The 27,551-nt window shown below is 41.2% G+C and overlaps 1 protein-coding gene across 1 annotated transcript in view; it reads right to left on the bottom strand.

Annotated features, from left to right (window-relative positions):
• The window catches only part of LOC127581731 (claspin), a 39,493-nt gene extending 14,141 nt beyond the window's left edge, over window positions 1-25,352 (bottom strand). Inside the window, exons 1-10 of the mRNA XM_052036400.1 lie at window positions 25,076-25,352; window positions 23,237-23,348; window positions 18,497-18,984; window positions 18,181-18,348; window positions 15,386-15,460; window positions 12,581-12,662; window positions 6,850-6,958; window positions 3,089-3,717; window positions 1,979-2,170; window positions 1,003-1,178 (exon numbers count right to left, since the gene is read on the bottom strand). Coding sequence (XP_051892360.1) covers window positions 1,003-1,178; window positions 1,979-2,170; window positions 3,089-3,717; window positions 6,850-6,958; window positions 12,581-12,662; window positions 15,386-15,460; window positions 18,181-18,348; window positions 18,497-18,984; window positions 23,237-23,348; window positions 25,076-25,102 — 2,058 coding nt within the window. The 5' untranslated portion in view covers window positions 25,103-25,352. The remainder of the gene's footprint in view (window positions 1-1,002; window positions 1,179-1,978; window positions 2,171-3,088; window positions 3,718-6,849; window positions 6,959-12,580; window positions 12,663-15,385; window positions 15,461-18,180; window positions 18,349-18,496; window positions 18,985-23,236; window positions 23,349-25,075) is intronic.
• Window positions 25,353-27,551: the final 2,199 nt, after the last annotated feature.

The following is a 27,551-nucleotide window of genomic DNA, read 5'->3' as shown; positions in this document are numbered from 1 at the left end:
GGAATTGAGTCCTTCCTGTTCACCTTGTGTAAACCTCTCAATTTTATACATCCCATTTCAATCCCTTTTCCCCTTCCTCTTTGTTCCAAAGAAAACATTTCCAATCTCTCCTCAATCAGAAGTTATAGCCCTGGCAATATTTTCATAAATGACTTGTGCTGCAACATCCTTTTTTTCAGTGTTAACCAGAAATATATATTGCGTTATAGCTCTTCCCCAACTAGTTTTATACAGTTCCAGCATGACCTCCCTACTCATTTACTATGCAACAGCAAAAGAACAAAGTATTTCTTATCTACCCTTCCTGCTATCTTCAGGGATTTGTCAACTTGCACTTCAAGATCTCGCCGTTCTTCTGCTCTTGTTCAGCATCCCACCATTTATTATGTATTCCCTGGCCTAATATACCCTCCCCCAAAGCATCACCCCACACTTCAGTGGAACAATTCTACTTGCCACTTTTGCACTTTACTATTTAGTCTTATTAGGCTGTAAAAAGACCAAAGCTTTCTTCCTCTTTAAATAAATTGCCAATTTTCATATCACCTACATTTCTAGTTTGGTACTTATACTCAGGTCTAAATCTCTGATACGTAAAAATATTACCCCAATTTTAAGTAATTCTCATTTCCACACTAAGAAAATTCACTTCTCCTCTTAGATCTACTTTGATGCCTGGTGCATTAACCTGATTCAACTAATTCAGATTTACATTTTCTGGTGAACCAGCAGGGCAAAGGATAGGGAAAATTATAGGAAGAATGTGAATTTCTCTGCCACCATCCTCTCCCTCTCCTCCACGCCCCACCAAGTCAGCCATCAGTACAATGGTCAAAGTTGGAGTGGAGACCTGAACGATGGTCTCTTTAATGTGGAAAAAGAAATTAAGATTTATTTTGTTCAATTTTAATATAGATTGGGGGATACTTTGTACAAGTTTTCTTGCCCTATTCTCCTTTGTCTATTTTCAAATTAAAAAGAAAATTTACAGATTGTATGTACCTCAGACTCATCTTCTTCAGACTCTGTCAGTTCTTCTTCCCCATCCTCTTCATCTTCTTCCTCAAAACCCTGCTCGTTATCAAGTTTGTAGAGTGCTTGTCGTTTCTGGCGCTCTTCTAGCCGCCGTAATTTCATGGCTTCCTGGAGTTTGGCTTTCAAAACCTGCAGTTTCTCACCTGCAAAATGCACAAATATTTGACGACAAAGGTATTAATTGAATGCTCAAAAATACATAACTGATACATATCCTACTGCCACTTCCTGTAAAATTAGTTTACAGAGTACCTGTCAAAGCTTTTAATTCTATGGCCTTGAATCATAGAAGCGATATCTAGAGGATCTGCAAACCATTAAGAATCTTTTGCTTGTATTCACGTGTATAGATCTACCTAGAAATAAAATTAACAAGGCCAAAATATTGCTGCTGCCAGAGGGATTCAAGGTGTAATTTCATGCAAAATGCAACTAACCTTGAAATAATAATTATCAGCTTCTTCAGATTGCTGATACATTTTGCCTTTGACCTTTATTATTTATCTTGCTTCATTCACTTTCTAATTTCCAAACTACTTCATAAACACCTGGCTAGAAAGTTAACCTTTTAACTTTTAGGTTTGGTAACATGATTGGTAGTTTAGAGAATTGGAAGTGGTTGAAAACAAATATATTTGAACCTTAGTTTAAAAATGTGATCAACTTAATTTTAGAATAAAACTACAATAACAATCAAGCAAACATAGTGCATGGCAAATAGGAAGATTGTATACGAATGTCAGAATTATTCAGAAGTGAACACCATGCAGTAATTATTGCCAATACAGTCACTGAAAGCAATTAATTTTAAATGATCTACTGAACATCTGGCTGTAAGATCTGAGCAGAGGGGGGAATTGATTATGGTTCAGGATCTCCACTAAACCCGAAGCTAAGAACTAGTGCTCAAATTGATCAAAAATTCTCTGTATTTCTTACTTACCTGGTTTCGTTGGCACAAATTCCTCCACTTCATTCTTGCCTAAGGTCACGGTTACAGAATCTGCTTTAAGCTCCTCCTTTCCCTCAGCAGTGATTGCTTTCCGAATAATGTTAAGCTCAACATGGCGTTCTTGATTCTGTTTAGCAGACTTGATGCCATGTTTAAGGAAACGCTCCTTTAATGCTTGAAGTTCTGAATACAAAAACAACTATTTATGCAAATGCTGATCAAAGATTGTATGAAAAATATAAAGAAAGCTCCTTTGAGTTCACTTTCGTTCAACTGAAATTTGCTTGATTAAAAGCATAAGTACACCCACAACATGCATGGGAAAAATATAAAACTTTAATAAAATTAAACACATTCTTCAAGAAGTACTGTCTCACCAGAAATTTAAGGTTAATGGCAAAAACAAGAGATGGAGCATATTTATCTGAAGTGAATTCCCTAAAACGATAGAAGAAGCATTCAATAAGTGGGAATTGGATAACTAATTGAAGGATGGTTCTGGGGTAAAGCAGAAGGTTGATTTAATTGGCATGGATCTTTCCAAAGGCTGGCACAAGCATGATGGCTCAAGCAGCTTCCTGCTGCGGCTGCATCATTCTTTGACATTCACTAGTTCAGCTATCCTTCTGTATATATCACTGTAATCATAGCACTGGTAGGTTTAAATCAACTGCGTAATTGGATTGAACTAATTCAGGATCAAGCAACTCCAGAAAGTAAAATACTTGCTAAAAATTCAATGATTCTAGCTTACTTAAATAACAAACATTTCTATACAAGCTCAAGTATAGCTTGGCGACTATATTTGAATAACTCCACCCTCTAACACTGAAGCTTGATTTTGCTTAAGGATGATCAGAGCTACTGTTCCCTAAGCTACCTTCCTTCCAGAGATGTAAACAAATGCTTGCCTTTCACTGTTTGGCTCGCTATTCATCTTGGGAAACTCAGGTGCACCAATTTATACCCCACCATTCTTTAGAAGCTCCAACTAGATGCAAAGACTAAAAGTTATTTTCTCACAATATGCCCCTCAAGGTAAAATGAGTGTTAGCTTAAAATCTCAACAATTTACTAAATGCAACATATGAGAAAGATAACCTTTGTTTACTTTGGGCTCCTCCAGGTTAACAAATGCCCCTTCATCAGCACAAAGGCGAGGTTTCAATGTTAGATCCACTCCCAGCACCCGTAATTTATCCAATTTGGATTTTCTTTGCTTGTTCATTGAAGCTGCCTCCAACTGTTGCTGTTCTTCTGCAACACTTAAGACATCACTGGAGAGCTTCACCACGCTATCAGTTACTATTTTATCTGTGTGAGGATCCTCAGGCATAATTGCAAGGTTTTCATTTGGCCCAGTTTCCTCAATTAGTTTTAAAGAGAAAGAGTGATGGTCAGATTCTGTGTTATGCTCAAGATTTTCATAATCTTTTCCTACACTTTCCACGTCAGTGGAGAAATTCAACTGTTCGACCATCTCCATTTGTCCTTCGTTCTTTTCGATGTGGATTTCACTTCCAGGCCAGTTAGGGCAAGTATTTTCTTTATTATCTGAATTGTTTAAATGGGATTCTTCTATTTCTGGAATTGCTGCAGTAACAGAGATTTTATTGTTTGGCACCAACTGATCAAGTGGCCTATCATCTTGAGGGATGCCATTTAACGTTTCAACCGTTGTCGTGGAATCAGAAGCTTCCTGCTGTAAGCAAGGTTGATACTTAGCTGATCTGAAAGAAAATCATGCATTGTTTAGCCACTGCATAAAAAGTAAACATTTCCAAGTCCAAGAAATAACTTGAACCACAAATAGTAAAACCAGAATGCTGAAATCACAATTTAGGCAGCCTCTGTGGATTAACATTTCAGGTTGATGACCTTAAAACATGTTTTAAATTGCAGAAGGTGAAAGGATGAAGAGAACAAATGGAATGACTGGGATACAGTGGAGATCACAAAAAACTGATTGACACAAGTGGTAGTTATGCCAACTTCAAGCAGTTGTAAATTAGAGGAGGCAAATGAAAATGGAGAGATAGTAAGCTGTTATTTTATTCCTTCTCAGACCACCTCTCTCACTGGTTTATCTCCCAGTACATTGTTGACTGCAATGGTGCTACTTGCTCTACTCATACAGAACTCTGAAGGTTTCATCATTTTTGCTGTCAACTTCCATCTGCTCCCACTTTCACATGGTCTATATCTGTTTGTCCCCACTTCTCTTGACTTCTCCATCTCGGGGTATAGGTGAGTGAGCAATAGTCAATACAATCTCACAGACTCCCACAGCTAAGTTGACTACACCTCTTCCATCCTACTTTCTGACAGCTCCATTTCTTTCTCCCATCGTGTCTGGTCTGATGATGACACTCCAGTATTTCCATGTCAGCTTCCTTTTTCCTTAACTGTGATTTCCCCCTCCACCATTTCCCCTCTCCAGAAGGCTCTCAATTGCAATCATTAACTTCTTCCTCTTCACAGCTGCTGCCTAACCTCCTGATTATTTGTCGTTACTTCAGATTTCCAGCATCTGAAATTTTTTGCATCTCAAATTTAAATGAGTTCTACCTTTGTTCTTTTTGCCCATTTTTTACCCCTCTCCTCCTACTGCTTTCACTAGTCTCCTTCTACTTGCATCTCCTTCAGAAAGTGACAAGCCTTCACCAAACCCAGTTGACACTGCCATCACTTGCATCATTCAACCTCTCCTAGTCTCTAACATATGACAGCATTCCTTTTGTTCTCTCCATTTCTCCTCTTTCTCTTGGTTTGCTTTCTAATATCTGTTCTGATGAAAGATCATTGGCATGAAAAGTTAACTTTATTTCTTCACACAGATGCTGCCCGACCTAATGAGTTTATCTAGAATTCTATTTTGCCAGCATCCACAGTTGTCCACCCACCCACCCCCTCCCCACCCCGAAACAAAGCAGTCTGGAAATCAAGCATTAATCTAAAAAGGGCATCAACACTGATAATAAAATACAAGATCAGCAAGGCCTGAGAAATGAGGCGATTATTCAATGAGTAGATCTTGTGCAGTGAAGGAACAAATTCTATAACTGTTTTTCTAGCATAAAGCAACAAGTGTATAATATACTTCTTTTCACATAGTATTTCTCTCAACTAATTGTTGGCAGAAGACCTTTATTTTTAAACCTTTTATATTAAACAGAGATTTTAATTCACTACATGGTTGAAAAAGGACCATTAGTGAAGTGCTGGGTAAAACGGAAAAGCATACAAATATTTACAAGCAATGAAACATGTACGTATTTATTTTTAGGACTTGGCACTGATGGAGAGAAAGTGGAGTTGTGAGTGGGTTGTGTACACTTCTGTGTATCATCCAGCTTCCCCCCCCCCCCCCCCCCCCCCCCCCCCCCCCCCCCCCCCCCCCCCCCCCCCCCCCCCCCCCCCCCCCCCCCCCCCCCCCCCCCCCCTCCCCCCCCCCCCCCCCCCCCCCCCCCCCCCCCCCCCCCCCCCCACCCCCTACCCCCCCCCCCCCCCCCCTCCCCCCCCCCCCCCCCCCCCCCCCCCCCCCCCCCCCCCCCCCCCCCCCCCCCCCCCCCCCCCCCCAGTATATACCAACTTCAAATAGAAGTGGAAAATTCAATAATTTCAGGAACTTAGGGGTGAAAATGACAAAAATTAATAGAAATGCTAACTGCTGAATTTATTCATTTTGTCACTAAACAAAACACTAAATCTAGCCCAATAAAAGATAAAAATATTTTAATCACTTCAGGCATTCATTTGTAAAAATATAAACCTTTTCCCATCCAAGTCAACTGAAAAATTAAAAATTCCATCTAATGACTAAATTCCCTATTTCCAGATGCAAGAGATGGATTTTGCAGCACCTTACCTATCCTTCACAAATATGAGATACATTTGACCTGCAGGCACTGTGGCAATGAAGGGAAATGTGATAGCTAAGCCTTAAATATACAAGTATTATGAATATCACATCACCATGTCAGGCACACCTGCAGCAGGCAGATCTAGGTCAAAGAAACATCTCTAACAACGTTAGCTTACTTTCAACATTAGACTTAAGTATCAGTTCATATAACAAGTTCAAATATCTGGAGTTAGTTGACACATTTGTAAACCATCACTGAGCCAAGCCTAGCATAACAGGATAAAGTCCTGTCACAGGTTTTGAAAGCAGATTTTGCTGCAGCAGAGATTACACTTCAAAAATCAAATAATAATGATGAATTTTGGAAATAGTTGGAAATAATCAGTATTCTGATGTACTTATTAAGCTATTTAATATGAATTTTAAGTACAAGGCCAGGACGTTTGGTTACATGGTAAAAAAAAATACACTGATTTTCAGAGTATACAAAGACATCTATGGACAGAATATTGTTACTGCATTTACTTTTCTCTCAGTTCCTCAAATAAGCAGTTTTCTTTTACAGACTCTCGTACATTTTCCAGTTAAATCTCAATGAACTGATTATTAATTATTTCACTATAAATACATCATTTTAAATTAATGCTTGGAAGAATTCTATCCAGGCTAAGCAAATGGATGAGCCTTCTGCAGTTTCCCTGCTGGCAGTCCAAATGAAAGGATATCTGCACCTTTGCAATCGGAAGCATCACTGTCCAAAACATCTACTGCTATAAATTTACAGCACAGAAGGTGCTGTAAATTCATTCCACTGCAGCCACGTAGGTTCCTGGAGAGTATCAAGTACAAAATAAACTAACTTATTTTAGCCACCCTACTAGAAAATCATAAAATAGTAAATGTTACAAGATGGAGCAATGCACACATGCAGTGCTTCTGAAGCTGAAGTTTCACTTCAAATATATGTTATTTTCTCTTTGAAACAATATGCGCTTACTTGAGCAATGACATGGCACTTCCTTGGCAGGCTGGCCTTGGGCGTTTCATGTAGAAATCATGAATAGTTTGTGGTTCTGGCAGATGATAGGGCAAAGATAAATTTGCCTCTGAGAAAATAAGATAACAATATTACTAATATTTAGCTGCTCTCAACTTTGACACTAGGTACAAACTTTTAAACAATAGGCTCTCCAGGTTAAAAATTAGGGCTTGCCAAGAGGGACAATAGCTTTGTCATTCTCCTCCTTTCCACACTCTTTCCCCAAACCTTCCCCCCATTCCCAGAAGAACCCAAATGATTGAGTGTAATGGTGAAATTATGAGGAGTTATTTAATTGACCATATTCTCATTGACTGCTGCTTTTGGATTCTTTACAAAAAAAAACAATTAGTGCATAATACAATAACCAAGATGGAGAAAGAAGCATACAAACTTAAATTTCTTTTAAAAATAAAATTAAGCAATTACAACATTCCTCAGATTATCAATTGGGTATAAAAAATCTGAAATCAATTAAAAGATGTGTTGAATTGCTCATCTAGATTCAAAATTAGTGGGGGAAAAAAATCAAAAATACTGTTAACTCTCCTGAAACAATCCCAATACCATAGCATCAAACCAAAATTTTAAGAGGTATCACTGAGTTATTGATATCTGGAGGCATTGTGTTTACAGCAGAAGAGAAAGTCAAATAGTCCATGCTCCCTATATATGCTCTCTGAAAGAGTTATTCATACTAGCCCCATAATCATACCCTTTTAAATTTTTACAGGTATTTATCCCCTTTTCCAAGATAGTAATTAACATAGATTGCTTTCTGGCTGGGTATTTATTCTATGTCCTTCTGAACAGAAAACATTTTAACCACTTTCCTTTTGTAACTTAGCATTTTAAGTTTATGGCCATTAATTAGTGATTCAACAAATAGGTTTCAATAACATAAATGAGAAAAGGACTCCAGTTCTGCATACCTCTCAAAGTTGCTTTTTGATGTGATAAAACAGAGCTTCCCCCCCGCGCTCCCCCTCCCCAAAGTCTCCTCAATACTAAAACCTTGGTATCATCTTATTAAAATTTCATCACTAGCCTCTTCCTTGGCATTGATTCTAATCTTAAAGCAATATAACCAAAACTTATTATAACTCTAGGTTGCAAGGAATTCTTAAAAATTTATTTTAAACAGCTTCAGCATTATCTTTAAACCAAGGTGTCACACGTTCTTTTCTTAGTAAAGGGATCAAAAGCAAGATTTGTACAAATGTACCTTCAAGTTTCTACTTTTTAAACACAGATTTGTAGGATACAGATCCCCTATTTAGTCTTTCTCCAATTCTCTGCTTGAAAACTTTCATGTTGTGGCGACTCACCGTCTAGTCGGGCGAACCGGCTCGGCAGTCGGGTCGCGCGGCGTCGGAGCGACGAGGCCCAAGATGGTGGCGGGCCTCGTCTTTCCGAGCGACGGGGAGAACCCGCGCGCGCGGGAAAGTCCTGATGACGTAGGACTTACGTCATTGCCGGTTTTTTTGGGCGGGAGTTTTTCTCCCTTAAAGGGCCCGCACAAGGCGGGAAAATAAACCAGTTCTGTTTGGCAATCCTCCGAGTAGAGTCTTGTTTTATTCCGTGGTAGCAACCGCTACATTGGTGACCCCGACGGTCCAAACGGCTTTTGAACCCGCGAAATGGACGACAGCGCAGCAGCCAACGCAGTGGCCCTCAAGCTGCCCACCTTTTGGACACTTCGGCCAAGCGTCTGGTTTGACCAGGCCGAAGCGCAATTCCACCTTCGGCAGATCACCTCCGACTCCACGAAGTACTACCATGTGGTTAGCTCTCTGGACCAGGAGACAGCCGCCCAGGTTGGAGACTTCATCCAGTCGCCTCCGGAGGAAGTTAAGTACCCGGCTTTCAAAGATCTTTTGATCCGGACCTTCGGCCTCTCCCGTCGTGAACGCGCCGCCCGCCTGCTTCATCTGGATGGCCTGGGGGACAGATCCCCATCCGCCCTAATGAATGAGATGCTGGCATTGGCCGAGGGACAGAAGCCATGCCTGATGTTCGAACAGGCCTTCCTCGAACAGCTCCCCGATGACATCCACTTGTTGTTAGCTGATGCCGACTTCAGCAACCCCCGTGAGGTGGCCGCCCGGGCAGATGTCCTGTGGAGGGCCAAGCGCGAGAGCGGTTCGTCCGTCAGTCAAATCACCAGGCCGCGAGCCCAACGCCTGCCTCGCCCGGCCCCAGCAACCGAGCAGCCACGCCCCAGGAACGCAGACGACGACACGGGTGACCAGCTGTGCTTCTACCATCAGAGGTGGGGTGCGGAGGCCCGTTGATGCCGCCCACCCTGCAAGTTTCAGAGAAACGCCAGGGCCAGCCGCCGCTGATGGCTACGGCGGCTGGCCGCCGACAGAGCCTCCTCTTCGTTCAGGACAAGCAATCTGGACGGCATTTCCTCGTTGATACTGGAGCGGAGGTCAGTATTTTGCCCCCGACAGGCCGCGACACTCGTGACAGGCCACCAGGTCCTCTACTCAATGCCGCCAACGGTACAACGATACGGTCTTTCGGCACCCGTACACTTCAATTACACTTTGGCGGCAGCCGTTTTACCTGGACCTTTACCCTTGCCACCACCCCGGACCGCTATCCCATCCCTCACATCCAGGACTTCGCAGCGAACTTACACGGGGCCCACATCTTTTCCAAAGTGGACCTCGTTAGGGGATACCACCAAATCCCGGTTCATCCGGATGACGTCCCCAAAACTGCGATTATCACCCCATTCGGCCTGTTCGAATTCCTTCGGATGCCGTTCGGCCTTAAGAACGCCGCGCAGACCTTCCAGCGGCTGATGGACGCGGTAGGCCGAGACCTGGACTTCGTGTTCATTTACTTGGACGACATACTGATCGCCAGCCGTAACCGCCAGGAACACCTTTCCCACCTCCGCCAGCTGTATTCACGCCTCCGCGATTTCGGCCTCACGATTAACCCGTCCAAGTGCCAATTCGGACTTGACTCTATCGATTTCCTCGGCCACAAAATCACCAGCGACGGGGCAACACCCCTACCCGCCAAGGTGGATGCTATCCGCCATTTTGCCCGCCCCGACACAGTCAAAGGCCTACAGGAATTCCTTGGGATGGTCAACTTTTACCATCGTTTCATCCCTGCAGCAGCCCGTATCATGCGCCCTCTGTTCTCGCTGCTGGCTGGTAAGGGCAAGGACATCACCTGGACTGACGAGGCTGCGGCTGCTTTCGTTAAGGCCAAAGACGCCCTGGCAGACGCCACGATGCTGGTACACCCTAGGACTGACGTCCCGACTGCCCTCACGGTAGACGCGTCCAACACCGCAGTGGGTGGGGTACTGGAACAGCTACTCGAAGGCCACTGGCAACCCTTGGCATTTTTCAGCAAACACCTTAGACCGCCCGAACTGAAGTACAGCGCTTTTGATCGGGAACTTCTAGCGCTGTATCTGGCGGTCCAGCATTTCCGATACTTTCTAGAAGGCAGGCCTTTCACCGCTTTCACCGATCATAAGCCTCTGTCCTTTGCCTTCTCCAAAGTCTCCGATCCCTGGTCAGCTCGTCAGCAGAGACATTTATCCTACATTTCCGAGTTCACAACTGACATCCAACATGTCTCCGGAAAGGATAATGTTGTTGCTGATGCACTTTCCAGACCAACCATCCACAACCTATCCTTGGGTGTCGACTACACGGCCCTGGCTGACGCACAGCAAGCCGACGACGAACTGCCCAGCTACAGAACCACAGTCTCGGGTCTGCAGCTCCGAGATTTCTTGGTTGGTCCAGGTCAGCGGACCCTACTTTGCGACGTTGCGACTGGTCAGCCACGCCCTATTGTCCCTGCAGCCTGGCGGAGACGCGTTTTTGACTCGGTACATGGGTTGGCGCACCCGTCCATCAGATCTACTGTCCGACTGGTCGCCAGCAAGTTTGTCTGGCATGGCCTGCGCAAACAGGTCAGTGAGTGGGCCAGGACTTGTCTGCACTGCCAGACGTCAAAAATCCAGCGACACACCAAGGTCCCACCACAGCAGTTCGAGCCTACCCGTAGGAGGTTCGACCACATACACGTCGACCTCGTGGGCCCTCTGCCGGTTTCAAGAGGAGCCCGGTACCTCCTTACCATTGTGGACCGGTTCACGAGGTGGCCTGAGGCAACCCCCCTGACTGACATCACAACTGATTCCTGCGCCCGAGCGCTGCTCACAACTTGGGTCTCACGTTTTGGCGTTCCGGCCCACATCACTTCAGACAGAGGCACCCAATTCACTTCCAGTCTCTGGGCTGCATTAGCGAACCTGCTAGGGACGCAGCTGCACACCACCACGGCCTACCATCCTCAATCAAACGGGTTGGTGGAACGTTTTCACCGCCATCTAAAATCGGCCTTGATGGCCCGCCTGAAGGGTCCTAACTGGGTTGACGAGCTGCCTTGGGTCCTGCTCGGCATACGCACTGCCCCCAAAGAAGACCTCCGCACTTCGTCAGCTGAGCTTGTATACGGGGCGCCACTAGTTGTCCCCGGGGATTTCATACCTGCCCTTCAGGACCAAGGGGAACAACCCCCAGCAGTTCTGCAAAGACTGCGCGAGAAGCTCGGCGCCTTGGCCCCGATTCCCACCTCATGGCACGGTCAAGCCCCATCCTGCCAGCCCAAGGAACTACGGGACTGTAAGTTTGTTTTCGTTCACAGGGGCACACCTCGGGCGCCATTGCAACGACCATATGAGGGACCGTTCCGAGTCATACGGAATAACGGATCCACTTTTATTTTGGACATTGGAGGCAGGGAACAGGTTTTCACGGCGGACCGCCTCAAACCGGCCCATTTGGATCTGCAACAGCCTGTCGAGGTTGCCACGCCACGACGCAGAGGCCGCCCCCCTAAGCGGCAGCTGGCACAGCCCACGGACCTTGGGGACTGTCTCGCCGGTTCTGGGGGGGGTTGTGTGGCGACTCACCGTCTAGTCGGGCGAACCGGCTCGGCAGTCGGGTCGCGCGGCGTCGGAGCGACGAGGCCCAAGATGGCGGCGGGCCTCGTCTTTCCGAGCGACGGGGAGAACCCGCGCGCAGGAAAGTCCTGATGACGTAGGACTTACGTCATTGCCGGTTTTTTTGGGCGGGAGTTTTTCTCCCTTAAAGGGCCCACACAAGGCGGGAAAATAAACCAGTTCTGTTTGGCAATCTTCCGAGTAGAGTCTTGTTTTATTCCGCGGTAGCAACCGCTACAATGTGATCATTTCAATCCACAAAAATCCTGAAATTGCCGACAGCTTTCATTGACTACACTCCATCTGTGTATTGCTTCCCAATTGACAAGGTACCCCAAAAGCAAGATCAGAACACAGATGGTTAAAAAATAAGCACAGATCCTTTACTTCTGGATCACACCACTGTTTACACAGCTTCACCGAGACAAAATAAAACACATTTTGCCATGCTCCTCACCATATTACTGCAATCCCATTTAATGTATATTATGTCTTTAAATCTTAATTTTAAATTTTAAGTCAGCAATCTTCACATCTAATGCCATTTATAATACATATTATTGGTTAATGGAAAGCAGTTAAAGATTGAATGATGTTATTTAATGATTCCAAAAGATTTTGGAAAATACAATGTAACCTGTCAATCAAACAATACCAAATAGCTGGAAGAAATACAAGTTACTGTATATTCTTAAAATTCACCTCGCAACAGTCGTTGAGTTTCACTGTGAATCTGACGCATTGCCTCCTTGCTCATTTTGGCTGCCTTCCTCTCCATACGTACCTTTTAAAGAATAAAACCAATGAACATATAATAACTCAAGACTTGAAATAATCAAATTAATCAGAATCAAAATGAACAAAAGATATTATTTTTCATGGGTTGGATACTAGAAGAAACTTGCATTGGATGCCAATGATCCCTTAATATTGTCCTCAATAAGGTTTATATCCATGCTCAGCTTATAATTTTAGATGAGATTACCACTTCATTTTGAACAAAAAAACAAAATAAATTGCCTCAGGTGAAAATAATAAAGATGTGCTTCTATTATGAAAATATCTTTCAAACATTACCTACTATACATACCCAATAATGCAAACTGAACACAATCCATGGATTAGTCATTGGTCTAAGTTTCTTAAAAAGTTGCACAATTCCCGCCCTGTACATTTCACACAGTCAGTGACATAATAATGTGGACACGATGCATGTGTACATCTCTGCAAACTCAGCATCTCTGACAGCATAAAATTGTACTGGCATTGTAACTAGAATAGACATATTAAGAGGATTTGCACTTTTGATAAAAATTACATTTGAAATTACAAATATACTTTGAATCTGTTTGAGAAGTAGGCTTCGGATCACACTTGGATTATATCCATAATTTAAGAAGTGAATTATTTGATTTTACAGCACAGAAAAATAACATTAGGTTCAAAGCACGAGTGCAAATGTTTATGCTCCACCTGTGCCTCCTCCCGAAATGGGGTCAAAAATGTATTAAAAAAACAGGGAAGGGGACTCTACTGCAAAAACCTATTGCGACTCTAGATGGGCAAAATTTGTCAAAACCATTTGATTATAATTGTTCACGCTGTATACATTTGTATTAACATTTGTGATTCAGTGTTCAGGAAAGAGATAAAGATGTAAGGAGAAAGGTAGCTCTATATACTGGCTGAGGCAAAGACTGACTGACTCAAGCCCAGAGAATGCATCTGGGCCATCACTCATACTGCCTATTCTCTCTGTATTATATACAAGGTGACGTGAGGGTGCCACACAAAAACTTTTTGGTGGGTAGATGAAATAAAACTCGTATCATGTTGCAGATGCTGGCCCAGATTTCGTGCCTGTAGTTTGTTAAGTGTTATACATATAGTATCCTGTGTTTTTTTTCTAATAGTGAAGTTTCATAACATCAGAAACTACTACAATACCTATTGCTGTTAACTTATTTTTCAGGAACCCCCGATTGCAGTTTTAACTAAAACCATAGTTTATTGCATTTATATTGCATCTTTAACAAAGGACAAAGAAACATTTAAAGATTGATGACTAAAAAGGTTGGTTTTAGATAGAGAGAGAAGAAAGAAAGAAAAAAAAGCAAGATAGAAGCAAATAAAGAGGCTTAAAAACTACTGTGTTGGTGGATAGAAGTAAATGAAGGTCAGCAAGCACAAGGTTGATAGGCGAGTTAAGGTGAATTGAGGCTGGATTACTGAATGAACAAGACCACGCTGGAGGAGCGTTGTTTATTCTTTTGCTATCCAATTGATAAGCTAGCAACTCATCACATAAGCATAGTTGGTAAGAGAAATCGACACTTCTGCTGGGGTCTCATGAAATGCCTAAGAGCACCATTTGGACAATAAAGAGTGAAGGTTTGCTTATCTAAAAGTACTCTGATGTTAAGAATGCAATTATCTGATTAAAACCCAAGCAAGGGAAGTTGAATCCCATGGCTTAGAGACTATTTTAAAGACGTTCTTCAATATTAAAATGGAGAATCAAAATGGTGTCATGTTAGAATACTGCTTTTTTAAAAAATTTAATTGCAGGTGTTCAGACAAAAGACTGATTAGTCTCAAATGACTCTCAGATTTAAATTACAAATGCCAGGACAATGTAAAACTCAGGAACTTCCAGAAAGTTATCAGAAAGCTCAACATGCCTTTAATTTAATACATATTAAGCAAGTCCTAGCAGGCACAGAAGTCATTTGTTTGCAGACTGTGTTGAAAGAATTGTCCTGAGCTTCCCTAGATTTTATTCACTTGTAAGTAACTACCAAAGCAAAAGAGGTACATGATTAAGTCACTGAATTTGAAATGCCAGTTACATTTTCTTTGTGATATTGCCGTTATACCTCAACAGTAAAACTCCATTAATCTGGCATGCTCGATACTTTGGCGGTGCTGGACTAGCAGATTTTCTGAACTACTGGATGTTATTCATATTAATACTCCAACACACCTTATTCACTCTTAACAGCAGAATGGTAACTGCTGCAATGATACTAGTAATTTTAAAGGGAGTGTGGAACCAGAACTCCATGCGGGAAACATCACCAGATGAGCCAAATGCTAAACTAATTAGGATTTCCAAATAGTCAAATACCAGATTATTGGAGTTTTACTTCTAGGATATCAACCAATTCAAGGTGAGCACTTAACGTGATAAAGGATCACAGGTAATCCTGTGAACATTACAAGTAGGGCAAATAGTAACCATCAGATTAGACAGATATGTAGAAATATAGCTTGTGGGTAGTAATGACAAGACCAACTTCGTGGGATTATTGTAAAGGGAGAAGAAAGGGCCCTTGTTCAAATCTTTTAAAAGACTTGGAGTGCAAGTTTAACAACAAAGAATGCTTTATTTAAAAAAAATGACCATTGATGTAACTTTAGATAAGTTATTTTTTAAAATTGTAGATTGGATGCAATAGAACTACAATGTTAAACAATGAAGTAACTAAGGTTGACATATTCTATCACCTTTTTTCCATCTTTTTGCACCTGCTCTTCACAGTCATAACCATGGAGATTTTCAGAAGGAACAAGTTTCAAGCTCTAGAATTAGAAAAAGAAACTGAGAAATACAGCAGCAAATTGAATTCCATGATTAAATATGCAATCTAATTGTGGTCCACAGGTAACTGCACAGAAGGAATCCTCATTAAAATAGAATAAAAGTCTTTTCACAAGAAAGCAACTTACAAGTGGGCAAACTGTTAACTGTCACATAAATTGATTTGATAGGAGGTAGGGAACTGAAAACCAAAGACAGAATCAGTCTGGATTGCTTACTGATCTTTATTTCACAGGAAAATCTATATACACATTGGTATTGGTTTATTATTGTCACTTGTACCGAGGTACAGTGAAAAGCTTGTCTTACAAACCGATCGTACAGGTCAATTCATTACACAGTGCAGTTACATTGAGTCAGTACAGAGTGCATTGATGTAGTACAGGTAAAAACAATATAGTTAGTGACAGAGTTTAAATTCAAAAGTGTAGAACGATTATAGTAAAGGTAATGAGTAGATCTGTAGAGAGCAGCTTGCAATGTGTCACCACGCTCTGGTGCCATTTTGTATCAGTTTGCATGCTCTAACCATGGCAAATTAGGTATTACAGAAACATTTAATTTTAGTTCAAATTTAAGCAAATTTCTATCAAATACTGACACCCTCTCATTGATAGATTCAGAACATTAACACTGGATCCACATTAACACTGGAGTTCAGCATTAGAGCACCACCTGGCTGAGATGCTCCAGTATTTATGCTAGGGAAATTGCTGCTCAGGTCAGAAATACAAATCCAGGCCCATATGTATTTCAATGTGAATTACAAGGCTATGATGAGCAAAGCCTTGGAATATCCTAGTCTAATGGTGATATTAATTTTTCTTTAGCAGTTTTTAGCTGCCTTTTGTTTTCCAAATATCAGTTATTTATTTGATTTTAAAAAATCAATGCCAAATATCAAAGGTTATAGTTCCTTTGTGCACTTCTGGAAACCTTTCTGCCACTCAGTTCACATACAACTGGAATCCAGGATGGCCTAAACCAGCAAGGTAGCCCCTCAATATATTGATGTGATAGGTATGAGCATAGGTGACACAGGTGACTATTCCATACAGTAGCCACAGGCTAATAAGATGCAACTCATGGAAAACAGTAGTCTGCAGTAGTTAGTATTTTATAATACTAATGGGATACAAAGATAAATAATGAAATTACTCTTTTTAGACACTTGTTGGAACAGTATGCTTGGCTGATAAGATTCACTCAAGATTTGATTTGTGCAAAGCTCGCAGGAATTTTGTATTTTAAGCAATATCTAGTAACCAAACATAGCATAATAGAACACAGAACACTACAGCACAGCACAGGTCCTTCGGCCCACAATGTTGTGCCGACATTTTATCCTGCTCTAAGATTTATCAAACTGTTCCCTCCCACCTAACCCTCCATTTCTCTATTATTCACGTGGCTATATAAGAGTCTTTTAAATGTCTCTGATGTATCTACCCCCACAATCTCTGCCAGCAGTGCATTCCACACACCCACCACTGTCTGTGTAAAAAAAAAACTTATCCCTTATATCTTCCTCCCATCACCTAAGAATTACACCCCCTCATGTTAGCCATTTTCACCCTGGGAAAAAGTCTGACTGTTCTCTCAATCTATACCTCTTATCATCTTGTACACCTATCAAGTCACGTCTCATCCTCCTTCTCTCCAAAGAGAAAAGCCCTAGCTCACTCAACCTGTCCTCATTAGGCATGCTCTCCAATCTAGGCAGCATCCTGGTAAATCTCCTCTGCACCCTCTCTAAAGCTTCCACATCCTTCCTATAATGAGGCGACCAGAACTGAACAATACTCCAAGTGTGGTCTAACCAGAGTTCTATAGAGCTGCAACATTACCTCACAGCTCTTGAACTCAATACCCTGACTAATGAAGGCCAACACTTAACAACCCTATCAGCCTGCGCGGCAACCTTGAGGGATCTACGGACGTGGAAATTTATTGAGGAAAGCCAGTTAACTTTTATTTGGTTTCACTGAAATGTGAGGAAATACTCCAAGAGCCAGCATAGATTAGATGGGCCAAATGGCCACTTTATGACATAATGAAAATATACTAAGTATATCACACACACACTGACTGATTTTAGCCTTGATTCTTCCTCAATGTTATATTTAAGGTCAACAAACAGATGCACATTCACCAAACCTTTTCCCTGGCCACTGGGATAAAACATTGTGAACGGGGAATAAGATTACATAAGCAAAGAAATTTATAGCACAGAAGGTAACTATATGGTCCATTATATCCCTGCAATGGTGCTGCCCTTCCCAGGTCTTGGATCATAGGCATGTAGATTATGGCACATTAACAGCTAATCCAGGTCCCCCTTAAACAAGAGGATTGGTACCTCCAGGAAGCCTTGAGCCAGTGATTAACAGGCCAATCTGAGAGAGAAAAAAATGCTCTACTCTCCTTTGACCTTTCTACTCACCGTCTTAAACTTATGCCACCTAATTATCAATCTCCCCAAATAAATCTCCTCACCCACCTCTGCTCTAAAGAAAATAATGCCAACTTCATCCATCTCTCTTCATATCCAAAATTGTCCAGACCTGGCAAAGCCCAGGTGTTACAAACAGCACATACAAACGTCAGTTTAAAAATGGTGCTGCCATATTCCAACATTAGCTAATACCGCAATACAAAATTTGCAAAAGTATAACTTAAAAAAAAATCAAATTTCACTCACTTTGGGTTGCTTTGCTTTCTTTTTAACTGCTGCTCGTATGGCATCTAATGAAAACTCCTCTTCCTCTCTTACAGGTTCATTCTCATCATCCATTTCAGTCTCAAACAGGTCACTGTTGCTTAGTAGACAGCCACTGTCATCTGCTGTCTTCAATTCTGTAGATGCTTCCTAAATAGAGTTAAGGTATTCAGAGAACTTAACGTGATTAATCTAATTAAATTAGTCCAACAACCAAGGTAAAATCTATTTTAAAAAAACCGAAGAAATGCAAGTTTTAATTGCCTTACAGCAGTACTGAGGATCCTTTTTTTTATACCTGCTTTTTTTGTTTCTTTTTTCTTTTCAGTTTCTCAACTGCTTCCAGTTGTTTCTTCTTCTTGTCTCGTGATCTCTGGGATCTGTTCTTTTGATTTGCTTGTTTTTCATGATGCACTGAATTTTTATTAATTTGTTGACTAGGTGAAGAACCATCTAAACTAGAACTTCTAGGTTGTAGCTCTTCTGTGGATAATTCCTCATCTTCACTGCTGACAGAATTGGGTTTTATAATTCTAGCTTGGCATTCAGTGTCAACATCAGAGTCACTCTCACCACTGTTCATTGTCACTCTCCGAACTCTATGTAACTTTTTACTCTTGTGTTTATCTATAACATTGTAATTCAAGTTTTGCTCCTCATTATCAGTTGCACTATCCAACTTGGAACTACTAACTTCTTTTACGTTGCTTAAATCCTCATCACTATCACTATCTTGTAGATGTTTCCTCTTCATTCTTTTGCAGGCAAAAATTTCCTCATCTGAATCTGGAATGTAACAAATTGATTAGAGTTAGATAAATCTTGATAAGTTATTCTGACAGTATTAGTTACACTACATTCAATTTGGTAGCCAAATTTGTCATCATCTTTTCATTCAATTTAAACTATAATAAAAACCGATACTTTAGTATTTTAGTCCTTGCTTTACTTGCTATTAATTGGTTAAAAAGATAGGTCAGAAAAGCAGTAGCTTAGCATGAACATGCTGCACCTGGGACAAAGATGTATAGATTGGTGTGTTGATTTAATTTGCACTTTGATGTATATTAACATTCCTTTAAGCAGCCAATTGACAAATTGATAGATAAAAAGATAGAAAAAAAACAAATTCAAAAGTGCAAACCCATTTAAGCTGTCAGAACCAGGTGTTTTGGTCTTCATATTGCCAGTCTCGAACCTCAGTAATTTGCCATCAGGAAGTGCAAATCATCTGCCCTAACCACTATTACTTCTGATCCAAACTTCAAACTTTAGAACAAATATAGTTTATGAACTATATATAATATTAAACCCTATGCATGGATATACAAAAGGCTGACAGCCTCTACCACTTCTTTTAAAAAAAGCTGACAAATTAAGAAAAGAAATTGCATTGAAATAGAATTTTTCATAACCTCAAGCCATCCCAAAATATTTCACAACCTATGACGCACTTTCTGAAGTATGGCTATTTTTGTCACAGCAGAAATGTGGATGACAATTTGAACATCATGAAAAGCAATGTGTTCACAACCAGGAACTCCATTTATTTTTGCTTAAAGTTCTATAAAATCTATTGTGACCACTCTTCAATGTAATGCATTCTAATAACTTGTGCAAACAAGTTGTCTTCTGTTAACTCTCTTTTTTTGTATCATTATTTTAAATTTGTTTAGTCCAATTCCTCATCCATTGGTCAGAGCTTCTCTCCAGTTCTGTCAAAATCCCTTACACTTCCATTAGGTCTCACTTTGCACTAAGGGCACTGATGTCCCTTGTATATCACCTTCCTACTCAAATGTACTCAAGCTGAAGCCTAAATTAATTTGTAATGGCTTTGCACAGTTATTTTTATTCAAATGCACTCAACATGACCAAGGAACATACACTTTCTTAACCCTAAATTCTTTCTGGAAATTCCAAAGGAATTAAATGAAGCAGAGCGAACTGCCTCCGCCAAATTATTAAATGTAGGAAACATTAAGTTAGAACTATTTAAAAAGCAGTTAAATTAAAATACACAACAGGAGTAGGCCACCTGACCCCTCATGTCCAACTCAATCATGGCTAATCCACCACTGGCCTCAACTTCTTTTCTGTGCCAATTCCACATTGCCCTAAATTAACCAATCTTTCAAAAATTTAACCACCTCCTCTTTAAATACCTTCAATGATTTATCCTGCAGGGCACAAAATTCCAGGGATTCTTATGCACCCCACCTTATCTATTAACATATCCCCCGGTCGAGAATTTTCCTACGAACATCTCAACATTCACCGTCATGCCTTCTTAGCATCTCCTATCCTTCACCCCTCATTCTTCTAAACTCAAAAGATACAAATTAACTTTTTAACCCATTCATGTTGGGGGTGGGGGGTGGGGGAAGCTCCCTCTGCCAAGAATTAGCCTGTGAATCTCTTTTGGACTGCCCCCAATATTTTATTTAATAAGGGGTACAAAACTGTACATAATTCTCCAGGTGCAGTATCATCAACACTGTACAATTGTAACAGTCTATAAAGCATTGATATCTGAAATAATGCTAGAAGTTCTGCTTTGATGGAGAAGTTGGAGATAAGATAACTATTAGTCACATGTACATCGAAGCACACAGCGAAATGCACCTTTTGCATAGAGTGTTCTGGGGACAGCCCGCAAGTGTCGCCACGCTTCCGGCCCCAACATAGCATGCCCTTAACTTCCTAATCCGTACGTCTTTGGAATGTGGGAGGAAACCGGAGCACCCGGAGGTGCTTAGAGTGAAATTTCAAAATTTGTAGAAGATATAACTTAGAGATGTGGTAAATGGTGAGAAGGATAATAGCAGACTGGAAGGAGACATAGATGGATCAACAGAATGAGCAAACAACTGACAGATAAAATTTAATAAGGCAAAGAAGTGACGTATCTTGCAAGGAGGAAGGTGTATAGCTTACATGTCCTGGCTCTAAAGGAGCAACTTGGAAGTAAATGTAAATCTTCAAAGAATCACACAAAATTTACAACACAGAAGAAGCCCACTTGGCCCATCTGGTCGGCATCAACTACAAAAGAATAATCCCAATTCTACTTTCCAGGACTAGGTCCGCAGCCCTGCAAGCCACCTACGTGCACATCCAAGTATCTTTTAAAATGCAGTGAACATTTCTGCCTCAGTAACCCTTTTAGGCAGCGAGTTCCAGACCCTTTCCATCCTCTATGTGAAAATAATTTTCCTCTTCTCCCCTCTATTCTTTCCACCAACTGCTTTAAATTAATACCATCTGCTTTTCAACACTTACTTTTCACTCAATTTAGATTTCTCATTGTTTAATACATCTCAATTAAGCCTCTGTTTCAAAGAAAACAAGGCTAGCTCATCAATTTTCCCTCAAGTACAATTTTCTAGTCCTGGCAAGATTTTCATAAATTTTCTCTGCATTCTCTCTATTTCAGTTACATCTTTACTGTAACATGGTGATCAAAACTATGTAGGACACAAACTGTAGCTAATTAGTATCCCATACAAATCCAATATAGCTAAGTATGGAAAGCAACATTCGAGTCATTTTAGTTACCTTACCGATTATTCTGTCACCTTTAAGAATCTGTTGACATACAAGCAAGCTTTCTCTGTTCCTCCACATAAACATTTGTGTATTCCCTTGCTCGGGCACCTCCTCAAATACATTACTTCACATTTCTCTGGTTTAAGTTATTCTTCATTTTTCTGCCCAATTATACAGACCATCTGTATCTTCAGTCGAAAGCCTTCATTCATTGTCAGCCATACTGATAACTTTTGTATCTTCTGCAAATTCCTTTAAAGGCCTCCTAAACTTGCATCTTAGTCATTTATATATAGTCGCAGAAAGCAAGGCTCTCAGGACTGAACCCTGTGGAACCTCGCTGTTAACGGTCTTCCAGTCACAAAAACTCCTCTCAACCATTACCTTTTCCTTCCTACCACTGAGTCAATTTTCGATAGAATTGTCCACGCTTAGTTGTATTTAAAGCCATCTGCTTTTTGACCAAGCTATATACGAGACCTTATCAAAAGGTTTGCTAAAGTCCATGTAGAATACATCAAATGCATTGAGTCCATCAAACTCCTTGTTATCACTTCAAAAAATTCAATGAAAAACAATGGACATAACTTTACCAAATCCATGCTGACTATCCCAGATTAATCTGTGCCTTTCTAAATAAAGATATACCCTGTCCCTGAGAAAGGATTCCAATAATTTTCCCACCACTGATATTAAACTAATTGGCTTATAATTACTTGGTTTATCCCTTACTGTCTTCTGAAACAACAGTACATTAACATTCTTCCAAATGTTGATGGAGCAAATAAACCAAGTGCATGGGACCCTGGGCTTCATAAATAGAAGCAGAGAACAAAAGGAGTGGGATTAGCCGAATGGCTTAAAAAAATTGGATCTGTTATGATTGGAGAACTTCACCAAATTCTGGTAACTGCAATTTAGGAAGTACATGAAGGTCTAAGAGAAACTACAGAAAAGATTTATTACAATGGTTGCAGGGACAAGAAACTTTGTCTCAAGGATAGACTGGAGAAACTGGGGATGGTTCTCCCTTCAGCAAAAAACATTGAGAGCAACATGATCATGATGGGTGTACAAGACGTGTTGAACAGTGAAAAGCAAATCTTACTTCTGAATGGTTCAGGAACCTGGAGTCACAGATTCAAAAAGATTAGCAAATGATATGAAGATGTTACATGTGTGAGAAAAAATTAAGTAGATGAAATTATGATAATCTGGAACTCTAGACCTGCTAGGATGATAGGAAAAGTCAATCAGGAATTTCAAATGGGAATTAGATAGCCACTAGATGGAAATAATTTGCAGGGCTCCAAGCAGAATGGAACTGACTGGATTAGCCTACAAAGAGCTGATATGGGCTTGATGAACCAAATGGCTGCCTCCTGTACAATAACAATTCAATTCCAAAACACAAGTGAGGGAATTTTAGTTTAGGTGATACAGGGGTGCTGATAACGTAAAAGTCACACAGTAGGGAAAGAACACAAACCTCCATTAAAGTAACCCAATTCTTTGTTGGAATGCTGGGAGTCCATTCCACAACTTCCTTTGCCACTATCAGTATCACTGTCATTTGTTTTCTCCTCACCTCCAAGATTCAGCTGGAAAGAAATACAAATACAGGGTGACTATTTCAGCATTGATCACATGACAAACGACATCTATTTTGTTGACACATTATTGAATTGAAATATCAATGGAGAAACAGATTAAAGTGAACGTTGTGATCTCACAGCAAATGATTCTCCATTTACTGTGGTATTACAACTGCTCTATTTTAGGCACTTTATTCAGGCAAAGTAACCAATATTACTTATTCGAAAAAAAAGATTAATGTGTGGAAGCATGTGCTTTTTTTTAAATTTTCTATAAAATCTTGGACTTGTGTGGGCTCTGCACAAACAGCTCTGCACATGATGTTGCACACGTAGCAAAGTACTTTTGTAAACATTCATAGTACATGGACGTTGCTGGCAGCAGCAATGCTTTTGTACTCCATGCCCAATTGCCCCGCGACAGACTAGCTTTCCATAGACCAGTTAAGAGTCAACTACATTGCTTTGTGACTGCGTTGGCCACGCGAGCGAGGATGGAAATATATCCCTCCTTGAAGGATGTGTGGACACCATTATGAGCACCATTCTGATATTAGATGTTTTTATTCCAAATTTAACAAAAACTTAAATGAGCAGCAGGCCTTGGGATTCTAATTCAGTAATTTAAAGACAGTGCAAGTGTCAGAAACACACGGCAGGTCAGAAAGAGTAACAAAGTTAACTCTTCCGGTTGAATACTCTAAAACTGGCACAAAATCTGGGATGTCACAGATCTGATTGGGGATATTATACAGTGCATTTTTTATAACGAGATGCAGAAAGAACCATATTTTAAAAAAAATATATATTGTAGGCTTTCTTGACATTCCAATGATAAAATCAATATGATACTGAGCAACACACTGATTCCCAAGTTTGACAGTGATTATAAATGTCAATGGTGAGAGATAAACTATATATCTGGACATCAGATGAAAATATAACTGGTTCAAATATTACTCTCCCCCAAATCTGCCATCGCTTGACTCTCGTGTTTAGACTTCCATATTTCGACCCAAGAATAACTTTCATATTGGTCGAGTCCTTGGGGAATTTAACCCCAACTCAATTACAAGAGTGAAGCAATAGTCTGCAGACTGCAACTTAAATAGTTGTACTCAGATCTTCTCAAATAAATACCTACATTAATTGAATACAAAATCATTTCTAGCCACTGAATCAAATACCGCACGCTTCAGGTTTTATCCCGAATCACTAAAAGATGAAACATATTATTTGAAAGTTAAATGCTCGCAAGATTATACTACAATAAATGTCAACATTATTAGGCGATGCCCTGGGGGGGTTAAAATACAGGATATAAAAAGGGTGTATACTGCACTCTACCTAACCACACCAGGAGTAAACCGCCAACCATACCTCGGATAACTTAGCTACCAATCAACCTGCCGCCAAAAAAGAAAAAAACATGAACAAAGGTTAATGCTACGTAGATCTGAACTAGGGTAAAGCAGTTAATCTGCAGGCACTGGGTACAAAAATAGGGACAGCCACAATTAAACGCGGCACATTTAAACACAGCAGAGAGAAAACCGGCAGCAGATGACAGGTCTGCAAAACGCCAGCAGCCGCACCAATCCACTCCGTTGTAGTTAAGTTGTCGGGGAGGCTGGATGGACAGGTTCCAGCAGCCGTGGTCACCACGCCTGCCCCACCGCGGGATCCCGGGAACGGGCCCGCTGCCGCCCGGCTCCATTTTGCTGGGTGCTTACCTCGCCGCGCGGCTCCACCACAGACATCTCGGTCGGATGCAGCTAACGCAGAGTGTGAGAAGCACAAGAGTACCAACGGGCTGGGGTGTCGGGCAATATAAAAGTCATTCAACCAGAACACCTAAAGTAAAAGCGCTCCCTTCCCCATTTCGGTCTCAGCAGCGGGAAAAGAAGCAACAACACAGCCGATGATTCAAATCAGCTTCCCGCGCGGCCGCAGTACGCAGGCGCCTCCAGCGGGGTCCCACCCCGCCACTAGGTGATTGGCTCCGACGGAGGAGGGTCCGCCCCATTTTCCAGGCTATAAAAGGCTTCCGTGCGCAAGGCCCCGCCCCTGGAGAGGGCGGGACTCAATCACGTGACGGCAGGAGATACTCCGCCTCTGTCCAGGGATCTCTCTTCCTATATCCAAAGCACCAACTGTAATTTGGACCAGGATTAGTTTGGATGGGGCATCTTGGTCGGCATGGACCAGTTGGGCCGATGGGCCTGTTTCCATGCTGTATAACTCTATCAAACTGAACCCCTTGGGTGATTTTTGGTACCAGACTCATAAAGGACACAAACCTCTGGAAAGGTGTGATTGGCAAAGAAGGAGTAGGGAAAACCAATTCCAGTGGAGTCAAGTCCTGATCAAGGGTCTCGACCTGGAATGTTGATTGTCCATTTCCATCCACAGATGCTGCCTGACCCATTGAGTCCACCAGCATTTTGTTTGTTGTTCCAGGTTCCAGCCTCTGCAGTCTCTTGTGTCTCCAGTATCTGACAAAATGCCTGCAACAAGACCTTATCATAACCAGAAAGATGTGCAAGAACTCATGGTAACACCTTCAGTCCAGGCACTGGCACATGATGCCATATTATAAGTGAGTTCACTTGTAAGGCATTACTCGTGCCATTATCAGTGCTTGTGATTTCTGGGTCAACAACTATCTAAAGCTCATCCATCAGCATGGCCTAAAACAAAGGTGGTAACAGAAATATTGATGCATGAAAATCAATGTCAAAGAGCTCCAGGCCTCCCAAAATAAAATTCTTCTCAGTAAGATATCATAGAGATCTGATAGCTCCCAACCAACAAAAGCTTCAGACAAGCCAGTGCCTGGTCTACTCAGAAGTTAGCACTTGTAAATAGATTATAAGCTTCTGTCCCAGAAAACACCAGAACTGGTTTGATGAGAACAAAAAATGTTCTTGGATTGGAAATTCCATCAGGCCCAAGGAATTAAAAAAAAGCTCTACAGGCACCTGAAGGTCATGGTCCAACAAAAAGCTTCTGACCTAAAGAACAGATTGGGGGTTGAAAGAGCACTGGAGATACAGCAATGAACCAGTAATCACAACGTGCATGGATTCTTCAGTGCTCTCAAGACCATCAATGGCCAAAACATCCAAAGCTTCAACTAAGACTTTATCTTTGACTCCATCCCACAGCACATTGCCACTTCTAGTCTTACTGTCACCATAGTCTGACGACAGTGTGAAAGGGCCATATGTCAACTGGAAAACAATATGGCCTCTGGAGTAGACAGTATCCTTGCTGAAGTTCTGAAACATGGTGGAAAGGAATATCTATTACTAGTTTACAGCCTCCTCTCCCTCAACTGGGTACAGGAGGAGATGATAGGAAACACAAAAATACCATTATCATAACCATCTTCAAAAGAGGAACCAAATCTAATTCTGGTGCCTACAGATGGCACTACTCCGTTTGCCACAGATAAAGTTATCGCCAGCATCCTCCTTAACAGTTGTGTCGGTTCCATCCATGAAGGCACACAACAGACATGATCTTCGCCACTCAGTAACTCCAAGAAAAATTCAGGGAGCAGCACCAACCACTGTACATAGCCCTTTCTGAACCTATAAAATCTTTTGACTCTGTCAAGCTAGGGGTAGAAGAGTGTGTTGCTGTGCTAACTCCTTCATGATTATGATTTGCACATTGAGTTGTTATGTGTAAATATCAAAGTTCTTAATTTTCACTTGTAAATCATTTGGCCACATCTATCATCATTTGTGCAAATTAAATTTAAAGATGATCAAACCTACATGGGAGAAAAAAGCTGGTTCAGATCTTTCACAAAGTGTTTTTTCCCTCCAAATGAAGTGGCTTGTTAGACCATTTAGGAGGGCAGGTAAAAGTAAATTACATTGATGTGGTTTTGGAGTTTTGTATAGGCCATACCAGGTAAAGATTGAGGATTCCCTTCTCTGAATAACAGCATTGAATAGAAGAATTTTTAAAATGACAATCCAATAGTTTCATGGTCACCTATGCTGATACCAGCTTTCTTTTCCATAGGTTTATTTAATATTTAGATTTATATTCCTTGGCTGCCTTAGTGAGAATTGAACTTGTATTTACACATCAATAGTCCAGGAAAAACTAAGTAAAAGCTGAGATAGTTTTCTGCAATGAAGTCATTTGTGGAATTCAGCAAAGTTCTGTACCATTGTGACAAATGCTACATCA

Source organism: Pristis pectinata, chromosome 22 (assembly GCF_009764475.1).
Source record: "Pristis pectinata isolate sPriPec2 chromosome 22, sPriPec2.1.pri, whole genome shotgun sequence".
Taxonomy (NCBI): Eukaryota; Metazoa; Chordata; class Chondrichthyes; order Rhinopristiformes; family Pristidae; genus Pristis; species Pristis pectinata.
Note: the sequence above shows the minus strand (reverse complement) of the source record. Positions and strands in the feature narration are given on the sequence as shown.